Here is a 12231-nt window from a genome sequence, read left to right as displayed (position 1 = left end):
GCTAACGTCAAATTTTATGCGAGTATTTTAGTTATACGAACGTATTTTATTTATTTAAAATTTCTAGTATTTTACGTATTTAGGTTACGTAAATCTTTTACGTACGTGTTTAAGTTACGTAGATCATTTACGTACGTATTTTAGAAACGTAGATCATTTACGTACGTATTTTAGTTACGTAAATCATTTACGTACGTATTTTTGCTACGTAGACTATTTACGTACGCTTCACTTAATTCGAATAATATTTAGCATCCTTAAAAAATTACCCCTGACCGCAGCAAATCAATGCATGTTATAACTATTAATTACAAATTAATAGATAGAATATTATAAAAAAAAATCAGAGATTATCATTAAATTAGACAAAAAAATTATAATATAACTAAATCTCTAATAAATTCATTGTAAAGCAAAACCCAAAATGTGAGCACCTTCATCCTGCACATTTCAGCAACTAGTGGAAGCCATTACGTGATATATTTAAACTAGCTATGCGTGACTATTTGAACAATTTTATGAAAATTTAATGAGAGGGTTTAGTGCTATTTAAAGTGATGATCAGGAACGTCGTGCACCATTTTAATTTAAATTTTCAGCACCTTAAGACTTGACATAATTGGATAAATGGATCAGAAAGATAAAGCTGAGTCACTCTCAGCATGCACATTGCTGTTCCAATTATTTGGTCTGCAGTACTTCTCACTGTCATCAAAAAATCAGCTCCTGCCAACCAGCAAGCTTTTGATGCACAAAATCATTTTCGGATGTGTTCTGCTGTATGTCTTAATAGAAATCATCGGAATTGCTGTCGTCATTAAGGTTGAGCAGAAGGAACTTACAAATGATTCCAAGAACAGCACCAAGACACAAATGAGTCTGCTGGTTCATTATGGATCTTATAGCTTCATGACTTTTGTGATACTTACGTCCGCTCTGCATGCCTGGTTTAATTCCGTTAAAGCAATGAAAATTTTCAATCAACTCGAAAAGATCCAGAAAATATTTGAGGACAAGACTGGATGTGTGCCTAAATATGATGTTTTTATCAAGAAATTCAAGACTGTGACTGTACTTTTCTTGGTCCTTTTCGGATCCATGACTGTCGCTACTTTAGGATTTATTTATTATCATAACAAGTCGACAATCTTTTATTGGGCATTGCTGGTTGTTCTGCCTTACTTTGTGATGGGTGTGACTTACTTGAGGTTCTGTTTCTACATTGAAATCATCAATATCAATCTACAGACTGTATTTGATGTCCTGAAACGAGCTTTTGATCTGAAACAAATCATGAAAGTTGAGGAAGTCCAGGAGTTCCATGCAGACTTGATGTTCATCACTAAACCTGAAAATGAGACAATATTCGACACTGTTGTGGTTCTGAAAAGGATTTATGGACTTTTGTATGAGACATCAACATGGGTCAATGAAGTTTCGGGCGTTTCATCGATCCTGCAGATTCTTGTATTCATTATTGGCAATAGCTCAGCTGGATATAAAATATTTCTCATTTCATCAGGCTTAATGCCTATCGGTAGAATTGCAGTTCCAATCTACACAATGATATTTACGTACGGAACACTAGCAATGATTGTCGTTTATGCCTGCACATGTTATGATACTGTAATCATGATTTAGTTCCATAATTCTACAAATTATTAAATGTTTTCTATTACAGAGTCACGCACTATTGTCCTTATTACTTCAATTTGAATTCAACCAGTATGAGAGACAACAACAGTATGCAGTGTCTGATGTTATCACTGAATTTGCATCACAAATGACTCAGCAGCCTATAAAATATACATTTTGTGGATATTTTAATATTGAAAGATCATTTTTGGCACAAATTGTGCTTACTATTTTGACTTATCAGATTATATTGACGCAGCTGAATTAAGGATTGGGTTGGGATTGACATGGTTAGCTGGGTGTGATAGATTATAAGGATATCACAGAGTGTGTGTTATCTCAAATTTCGAGTTTTTCGACATCAGACTGTCTGTTCGAACAAAACGACCTCAACTTATTTTTCAAATAAAAATTTACGTTACGAAGAAAAGTTTTTTTAACCGTCAAAAAAATTTGAACTTTTCTTCGACAAAAAATTTTTTTTTAAAATTAACGGTCGTTTTTGAGATAGCCACACTCTTGGACATCATAAGAATTGGAAGTCGTTCAGTGTAATTTTAAGGACATTTTGTGAATTTTTATCATATCGAACATTTTTTACAACAATCCCTGATTGACACAAATTATGCATGGCATCTGAGTGACTGCTATATGGGGTTGGAGGTATTGCAGTCAGAACATCATCATTAACATAAATTCCAACACCTTTTCCTGCACCATTTATGTAAATTTTAATTAAAACTCAATTTTAATTAAAAAAATACACATCAAATACACATCAAAAAGCACCAATTTAATTAATTTCAACAATCATCAATAAACAGCACTCATCATAAAATAAAATCAACCACAGTCATTTATGTTGTGTGAAAATCATATAAATTGAAAATCAAGCTTTATGCTTCATATATAAAAAAAAAAAAACAATAAAAATTGACGAAGTGTAATAACAATAAAGTGTCATTGTCTCTCGTTTTTTCATCCATAATAAAAAACAACAGGTGCTTATGCATGCAGTCATGCATTACATTCGAGTCAGCCTTGTTTGAACCAATCAAGTTACCATGGAAATGAAATTTTTTCGAAATTAAAGTTGATAAATAAACAAAAAACAAAAAAACCATTTCGAAATTGTGTAAAAATGAATGAATACATACCAAATAGGTATAAGATCCTGCAGAAAATTGGCGAAGGTGTTCATGGTGTTGTGCTTAAAGCGATCGATACTCATAGTAATGATAAAGTTGTTGCCATAAAAAAAGTCTCGCTGAGAACGAAATTCGGAGGTAACTTTGATGGATTTTTTGGGAATTTTGATCAATTTTGACTAGTTTTGTCAATATTTTCAGGAATATCACCAAATACACTGAGAGAAATCAAATCCTTGCAACATGCTGACTGTGAATTTGTACGTTTCAAGTCCATACTAGACAAAAAATACCCAAAATTTTAAATTTCCCTCAAATTTCAGATAATAAACTTAATCGACATGTATCCTGACTTGTCAGGCTTAGCACTTGTCTTTGATTACATGCCACATACTCTATATTCGAAGCTGAAAGATGAAGACAATCCATTATCTCGACAGCAAATTCAATCATACACAAGAATGCTACTGACTGGACTAGCTTATTTGCATGATGAACTTAAAATTATGCATAGGGTAAGTGATGTTGTTTTGGGATATCCAATCAATTTTGATTGTTTGTGCTGAAGAGTCTCGAGTAGCACAAATCGGTTAACCTATCTAAATTCTGGACCCAAACGGCGTGACTCTGACTTGATGCCGGATTCGGATTAAATCTGTCACTTTGCCCTAATCACACCGTCCTTGTGTCGGATTGTGGATCGATTAACCTACTTGTGCTTTTGAGGAGCAAGGCAGCTTGTATGTAGAAGCTTCCAGTGAGCTGCTTTGCTTAAATGCCAGCCTTCCACCCTTCAGCATCACCCATGTCCAAAAAACCCACAAACCATCCATCACTAATCATTCCATTTCTCCCTTTTCCAGGACATAAAGCCTGCCAACTTACTTATCAACGAACATGACGTCCTACGAATCGCCGACTTTGGTCTTGCAAGACTGTTCAATCCAGAAGATAATAGGAAGTGTTATTCTCCACAAGTGGCCACAAGATGGTATCGAGCTCCAGAGATTCTTTGGGGTGCCCAAATTTATGGATGTAAAATTGACATTTGGGGTGCTGGGCTGGTGTTTGCTGAAATGTTAAGGGGGATACCTTTGTTTGCGGTGAGTTTTTTTTTTGAGGTTATGTTGAGGTTACGTTTAGAATTGATCAGAATTCGAAGGCGACTCTTACTTACTACTTCGATGACCGTACAGATCAGCTGTGATCCATGGCCTCCCTCAGATGTCGCCTAAAGCTGGTTCTATAACCGGCTTCCGCCTGCCAATTGCCAATACCAAATGTAATGTCTATTGACAGCTTCCTTCCAGGAGTTATTCGGTTTACCACAAAATCGACTCGGATTTTGTATGGAACAGTCGACTTGGCTCCATTTGGTACTTGAGTAGGCTTTGAAATCTGGAATACATGGAAAGAAAGATCAGAAGAGTCAGAGGGAAGGGGTGGGGTTGATTTTGGGGTCAAAGCCATTTGGTTCCATCTGGAGCTCTGGAATGTATGTAAAAGGCGGGGTTGGAATCAGAAGGGAGGGGATGGAATATTTTAGTGTCAAAGCTGTTTGGTTCCGAAGCCATTCGAGCCCTTAAGTGACTCTGTAATGACAAAGTTCATGACATCTATTCAGTGAGAAGGTCTGGAGACAAGAAGGGAGGTGGTTGGGGGGGTGATTTTAGGTCAAAGCTGCTTAATTCCTAAACTGTCCGAGCTATTGAGTGCCCTAATAATACCAAAACTCATCAAATCCATTTCAGGGCAACACCGACATCGAGCAGTTAGCATTAGTAATCAGAACATTAGGAAATCCAACGGATACATGGCCAGAAGTAACAAGTCTACCAGATTATAACAAGATAAGGTAAATAATTTATGCAATTTTCCATACTATACATCCTCATAATTTACATAAATTTCCCATTTCTCATTCCTATGCTGCTCAACATCCAACATACAAAAAAAATGATTAAAGATTTCCGAATAGCAGACGCGAGGAATGGCTTGATATATTTCCAAGTTGTACGACAAAAGAGGAAATTGGACTTGTTGATGCACTTGTTAAATATAATCCTAAACAGCGCTTAACAGCTGCTCAAGTGAGTTCAAATCAATTCCACTTGATATTGCTACATTGGATATGACACAATGTTGATAATGACTGTATCCCACTTAAATACTTAGTTCCATAATGTCATATTTTATATTTCATTTCAGGCACTTCATCACGACTACTTTAAATGATGGAGGAAGGGATGAATTGTCGAGGAGCTGTGATTGCTTTTTCCCATTTTGTCCGTAAGCTCGACTTACGGATTTGTGATCATAACAACAGCATCCTTAATTTATTTATCATAAATGAAACAAAATGAAATTTCCTATTGCTTGCTGGAACGGAAATGTGTACGTTATGAAATTATTGTGCTGGAAGGGGGGTCTGAGGATTGAATAAAGTTGATTTGATTGAATTTTTGCAAAAATTTATGTACTTTTTTGAATTTTTTTCCATAGGGTACTATTGCCTGCCAAATTGCAAACTATTCAGTTTGAAATTTTCAAGAAAATTTAATTATTTAAACCTAGGACCCCCACATTTTTCAAATCGAGGACCCCCTTGTTCCATTCACCATGAGCTGTTTCTAGGTTTTTTGTCATGATATTTATCTTTAGCGGACTTTTGCCTGCCAAATAGTAAACAATTACCAGAGAATATTCCATAAAACCCAATTATTGAAACCGAGGACCCCCATTCATCTAGAGCTGCATCATGATTCTAATTGACTATTTCATCCTCAATGAACTTTTGCCTACAAAATTGTAAATAATCCAGTTCAAATTCCCAGAAAATCCAATTATCCAAACCATGGACCCCCCAGCAATCTAAAGCTTTCTTTTTTTGCAAACATTCCATATTGCAGATATATACAATAAACTTTTCCTGCTGATCTCACAACGTGAATGTACACAAGCTTTCATTGAATCATGATGTTTTATTTTTTCTGTTATTTGTGACTTTAACTTTTGCATGTTGTGCAGTTTATGACGCGCTTTTACTGACTGATTTTGAGTGATTAAATTTTGTTATGTATCAGATATTATGGATGGTTTGAGTTTAATATGTTTTTGATAGGTTGGAGGAGGTTTTGTGGCGATGTAATTGATTGAAATTCGTGGAATGAAGAATTGAGGATTGATTTTTTAGTTTTGTTGGACTGAATTGCTGTGCTGGATGTAAAAAATTCTATGAAAAATGCTGGATGTGACAACTGGTGGATGTGGAATAGCTTAGATATTACCAAAATCAGCATGAAGCTCACAAAATATGAAATCCAACCACAATATTCATATGAATCCACAAGTCATGGTCGATGATTCGACGTTTCTTCTGCATATTGACCCAGGCTGAGAAACTAGACTGTTTTGATACTGCAGTATCTATCAAATAACTGTGGATGGTTTGAGTTTAATATGTTTTTGATAGGTTGGACCGCTTAATACTGCAGTAATTCGTGGATATCAAGAACTGTTGATATCGCCTGGTTTTGTTCAGCTGGATATTGAAGGTAAGATGTCAAAATAACATAAATTAACCTTGATAGCACTGTAATGGCTGCTTTTTTGGAAGAAACTTGTCACAGCATTGCTCAATAACAAGTAGTTTGAGTATTGAGGAAAGATTGTTTACAAATTGTTTAACTTCCGAGTGAAACAGGGTGTGAATTATAGAGATTTGTACATAAATTGTTCAACTTCCAGGTGGAATAGGACTCGAATGTATGTATTTTATGATTTTTCGACTGTTTGTCATATGGACTGAGTTCATTATGGATTATTTTTGTTGTCCAGGTTAATAATACTAAGAAAAAGCTCTTCCTGCCACTTTATTTCCAGTTCCTTCATCAAATTTTTGTATTTTTGATAACATTTTCATCAATTTCAAGCAAAAAATGTCGATTTAGATGAGAAATATGAAGATTAGTCATATCTAGGCTTGAGGAACATGGATAGAGGACTAATTTGCAGATAGAGCATAATAACAGTTCATCCAAAGCAGAAACAACATGATCAAAAGCATGTTTTTTAGAAAAGCTCATCAGAATCGTCAATTTGGGTAAGACTAAAGAAGATTGGTTATATATAGACATAAAAAACCTGTGAAATGCCTAAATATCATGAAGATTGACATATTCTGTCGATAGAACATAAGAACAGCTTATTAACAGCAGGCAAAACATGAACAAAACCATAGTTTAAAGAAGAATCAACAAAATTCATCAAAAAACCAAAATTACAGCTAAAAATCATCAAAATTCAGCTCTAGAATAATGCACTCACACATCACACACATCAGTAACATTTTTTACTCCATGACTTTCATTCCATAACATCCCAAGAAAAACAGGAGAGATGAAAAATTTAATAAATAGGAGAAAATACTTGTACAATATAAAAATATTTCCCTTGAGAATCAGAGATCGTAAAAATTTTTCCTTTCAGCATTTTTTTTACCTCCTTCATAAATTATTTCACATCCTCTTTATTTGATTTACGACTTTACGATGAATAGAAAATTGTGTAATATGAGATGTAATGTCTGTTCTCGTATGTATGTCCAAATATACGAATTATTCATTTTTAATGACTTGATTAATTAGAATGTTCAGGATATGTAGACTTTTCAGCACATAGACGTAAAAATTCACCATAAATTATTCATTTTGGTATTAAAATTTGTAATTTTTTCAGATTTTTTTTTTCGTCTCAGCAAACATTGAAATTTCATTAAATCTGAATTTTTCTCAGTTTCATTCTTGACGTCAAACAATTCGGATCGTAAAAAAATATTGTGTCTAAATTATTTGTTAAAAAATCATCAAGTGGAAGTCCAGTCAATTATAATCAAATCAAAATGTGTGATCCATGTGAACAAATGTGCTGCTCACCATGCTGTGATCCTTGCAGTCCACCATCTTGCTGTGATCCATGCTGTCCACCATCTTGTTCATTGATGTGTCCACCGGACTGCTTGCCAATGTGCCCGCCATGCCCATCACCATGCTCACCATGTCCGCCAATGTGTTCACCATGCCCATCACCATGCTCACCATGCTCACCATGCCCACCAGCTTGTGACCCGTGCTGCCCACCAAAGGTAAGAAAAGTTGAATTTTTCATGGCTTGCTTGGATTGAAAATTCAAAAATTTCAAATTTTTCCGTTAAATTCCTCATCAAATTTTTGAATCCTTACTAATTTCCAATCCTCAACCCTTCCAGCGCTGCAAAAGCCGAGAACTCAGAGGAGGTGTCCTCTTGACCAACTGTGACTGTGTCAAACGAAACGGACTTCAATTAGACTGTCCACGTACTGAATGTAAAGGAAGACCATGCTGCACCGTTAAGCCATGGCCATTGTGCTGTCCATCGAAATACACTTGGCGATACTCAAATGTTACAATGGGGAAACCAACAAATCCACCAAGACCTGGTTGTAAGCCAAGGGGTAATGGAACCTGTAATCCTTGTGTTGCTAGTTTTGATCCATGCTGTAATGACTGTTGAATATGTTTTTTATGAAGGAAACTTTTTGGATGTGAATAAAATTATTTTGTAGAGAAATTTGGGGTTTTTTTGGAAATTTTTTTGGGTTTCAGATTCTGGGGATGTTGTTGAACAAGACAACATGGTCGTTATGGTGTTGCTACGTCACTGTGTTACCAAAGTTGCTCTGGCAGCACCGAACTTGGAGATTTACGGCGAAAAATGTGGTTCGTCGCATTGTGCAGACTCAGTCTTCAATATTCGTCAGGATCTACATCATCTACTCTTGATTTATCCTTACAGCTACTCGTCCACTGCATAATTACATCAATTTCCAATTAAAAACTTTTGCATCCTGTAAATTATGCAACTCATTTCATTCAATTAACAATATTGACATAAATCCTTCAAAGTTCTCAAGTCATACATGCATATAAGCTGCTTCATCAATATCATTCCTTATGTCACGTCTCGCATTCCTTATTACCGAGAAATCAGCACCAGCAAAACGATTAAATTTATTTCCTATTAAATGTGATTATAATGTAATTGGATGTATGAAACAGGAAAATCCATTAATATTATATGAAGTGATTATTGGAAGTAAGAATCAGCATACACGTGACTCAAGCTGTTTTAATAAGCTTCGTAAAATTTCTGCTTTTTAAGATTTTTGTTATGTATGTAAATATGTAACTTGAGAGTCTTGCTGCGATAAATATGATTTTTTGTGGCATGGAACGTATTTTTTTTAGAGATTCTAATGGATGCAAATTAGTTATACGACTGTTTATAGATTAGTGGACATTAGGATTGTGTTTATGGACGATGTTTTGGGCAAATTTGAATGAAGTTCTTGATAGAGTCTGATATATTTCTAATAACGCATTTTAAAATATCAGCTGATGTAGCTTAGTGGATACAGTGACGAGCTTCTGCACAAACATGACCTCGGTTCGATTCCCGAGACTGATGGATTACTACGACTGTTTTAGCTGGCTTCATGCCAAAGCCAAGTCTGCTTATGGTCGTATTTTCAGCCATTTCTACGCCATGTGCCTTTTTGAGTGATAGAAATAGACTGAAAATAGCCGACCGAATGTCTAGTTATAAATATGATATGAGAGTCACTTGCCATGAATTGCAAACATGTTGTGCTGTTCGGTAGCAAAGAACGTTCATAATTTCACATTCTAGGATTATAAGCCTTCTGTACATTCGCCTGCCTATTGAAAATAAAAGAAAGAAAAACATAAATGTTTAATTTCGGTGCTAGGTTTTAATCCCAGAAAATATAATCCCAGACGTCACTTCAAAATATAAGTCCAGAACATAATGCCAGGAGTAATTGTATGTGGCATTATAATCTGCACGTGTAGTTCATAAGGCCACATACATTTGCTCCTGGACTTATGTTTGTTCAGTGCAATTATAAGTCCAGGTACAATTACTCCTGGGATTATTATCTCTTCGTGCAATTTAAGCCCAGAAAATTTTTCAATTCTGGACTTATTATCCTGATGTGTATTTGAAGCTTTTGATTTTTTTCCTTGAAAAATCTTATTAAAATTTACGAAAAAAGTTATTTTTTAAATCTTACTTACTTCGCTGGCCGTACAGATCAAGTGTGATCCATGGCCTCCCTCAGTCGGTTCATGAAGCTGGCTCTATCGCTGGCTACCGCTTGCCAATTTCCAATTCCAAGTGTGACACTATCTCTATCGACAGCTTCCTTCCATGAGTTCTTTGGCCTGCCACGCGATCTCTTGCCATCTAAAAAGTTGGATTTAAATACCTTTACCAATGGAGCATCAACAGGCCTTCTGATAACGTGTCCAACCCACCTAAGTCTATTCACTTTAATGCGTCTCACAATATCAGCTTCATGGAAAAGCCGATACAATTCTTAATTGCTCCTGCTCCGGAAGAGGTCACCCACTCTTTTTGGTCCAAATATTGATCTAAGCACCTTTCTCTCAAAAATGCCTATTGCATTTTCGTTTTTTAAATCTTAACACTTTTTAATTGAGTTTTTCCTTCTTACTTCCTTGGCTGGGGTGCAAGAGGGCCCATTGCCGGGAATAGGGAATTGCTTAATTACTTACTGCAACCATGTTCCAATGTGGAGCTTAGGTTACAACAGAAGGCTTTCCATCTGACTCTGTTGCTGGCTCTGTCACCTAGTTTGTACAAATTCTCTATCCGAAGGTTGAGCTGACATTCTTTCATTATTGTTCTGCGCCAAGGAGCTTTTGGAGCTCCTGGTCGCTTTTTCCCTTGTGGATTCCATCCAAGGACTGTGGAACAAACTTGTGTTTCTGTCTCAGCAATTACATTTTTCTTCCGAAGCGTATGCCCTTTCCAACGGTATTCCCTCATCTGTATCTCCTAGTTGACCTGCTTTTTGCAGAACCTTATCGTTCGAAGGCCAGTTCGGGATATTAAGTACTTTAGCGTCCTTTTCAGCACATCCAATTCAGGAATTTTTCGGTGTTCTTGCCATCCACAATGTCTGCAGTTGTTACTTTAAGAGCTGGGGCATCATTTGGACTTCTGCATGCATGACCTGTCCATCTCGATTAGTACGTAAAACTGTCACTATATCTCCTCCTGGAATAGCACATCCTTCACAGGACCATAAATCGCTCGTAGTGCGCGTCTCTCAAAGAGAGTAGTGCGTTCTCATCAGTTTGTGTTGAGTTCCAGATTTCTGAGCAATATAGTGCAATGACCAGGATAAGCGTCTGATGTAGCTTTGGTTCCTCTTGCGCACTTCGATTGTGACGTCTGTTGTATTGTATACAAAGGATCCGAGGTATTTGAACCAGAAGTCGAAGTCGGAGTTAGTCGACTAAAGCCGACTAAAGAATTTCAGAATTTTTTCTTAGTCGACAAAAGCCGCGACTAAGATCGACTAAAATGAAATTTTACTCTTGTGAAGTATACGAGATTTCATTTGAAAATTTCATTATTTTTTTATTTCAATATTGAGATATTCTCTTTGGCTAAGTAAGCCTACAAGAAGGCAGATTTGTTTGCCTTTGCATAGGTAATGCGTAGACAAAGTCAAATTCTACCATGATACAGTTAGGCACCTATCCACAGGCACAACTCGCCTTAAAAGCGTTAAGTGACAAAGGAACGACCCCTAAATTAATTAATCCATTAAATTAGTTAATCGGAATTTAAAATTAGACAATTAAAAAGTGTTAAGATTTAAAAAATAACTTTTTTCGTAAATTTTAATAAGATTTTTCAAGGAAAAAAATCAAAAGCATCAAATACACATCAGGATAATAAGTCCAGAATTGAAAAATTTTCTGGGCTTAAATTGCACGAAGAGATAATAATCCCAGGAGTAATTGTACCTGGACTTATAATTGCACTGAACAAACATAAGTCCAGGAGCAAATGTATGTGGCCTTATGAACTACACGTGCAGATTATAATGCCACATACAATTACTCCTGGCATTATGTTCTGGACTTATATTTTGGTTGTGTATTAATTTTGTATCTGGGATTATAATTTCTGGGATTAAAACCCAGCATCTTTAATTTCCACCAAAAAAGTACAAAAGAACTCACATCCATCCCCAAAAAAAAAAATCCACAATAAACAAAAAAAAAAGCATATTTATAAGCACGCGGCAAATCATGAAGCTTTCAAGCAGCTCCCCCAACATGTATATATCTTATGTACACACAAAAAACTTCACATGCCTTCCAATCCTCGTGCTAATCGTACTTATAAACATCAACAACACGCGTGATGTGATGAAAATTTTTGAGAGAACTTCCGAGCTTTCGTGAGCGGAATCTGTGCCTGTATTGTGTCATGCGCTGTGACCAACAGGAGAAAAAAGTTTTTTGTGTGTCTAGCTTTTTTCCTTTCATTGAATTGGAAAAAATCCTTCAA

The 12231-nt window shown here is 35.9% G+C and overlaps 3 protein-coding genes across 3 annotated transcripts; all 3 read left to right on the top strand.

Moving 5' to 3' along the window:
- The first annotated feature begins 617 nt into the window (after positions 1-617).
- LOC139095484 (uncharacterized) lies at positions 618-1929 on the top strand. Its single transcript, XM_070646838.1, has 2 exons — positions 618-1626; positions 1682-1929. The coding sequence occupies exons 1-2, from the start codon at positions 628-630 to the stop codon at positions 1901-1903; spliced, it is 1221 nt and encodes a 406-aa protein (XP_070502939.1). The 5' UTR covers positions 618-627; the 3' UTR covers positions 1904-1929.
- An 847-nt stretch (positions 1930-2776) lies between these two features.
- On the top strand, positions 2777-5120 carry LOC139095487 (cyclin-dependent kinase 20). The gene is made up of 7 exons (XM_070646841.1): positions 2777-2921; positions 2985-3043; positions 3107-3298; positions 3647-3886; positions 4535-4638; positions 4750-4873; positions 4992-5120. Exons 1-7 carry the CDS (start codon positions 2777-2779, stop codon positions 5016-5018), a joined length of 891 nt encoding a protein of 296 aa, XP_070502942.1. The 3' UTR covers positions 5019-5120.
- A 2490-nt stretch (positions 5121-7610) lies between these two features.
- LOC139095488 (late cornified envelope protein 5A-like) lies at positions 7611-8360 on the top strand. The gene is made up of 2 exons (XM_070646842.1): positions 7611-7926; positions 8050-8360. Exons 1-2 carry the CDS (start codon positions 7684-7686, stop codon positions 8332-8334), a joined length of 528 nt encoding a protein of 175 aa, XP_070502943.1. The 5' UTR covers positions 7611-7683; the 3' UTR covers positions 8335-8360.
- The last annotated feature ends 3871 nt before the right edge of the window (positions 8361-12231 follow it).

The sequence above is a fragment of the Chironomus tepperi genome, unplaced genomic scaffold, assembly GCF_022539635.2.
Source record: "Chironomus tepperi strain 1889 unplaced genomic scaffold, CSIRO-AGI_Ctep_v1 contig_364, whole genome shotgun sequence".
NCBI lineage: Eukaryota > Metazoa > Arthropoda > Insecta > Diptera > Chironomidae > Chironomus > Chironomus tepperi.
This window is presented reverse-complemented; position numbering and strand designations above follow the sequence as displayed.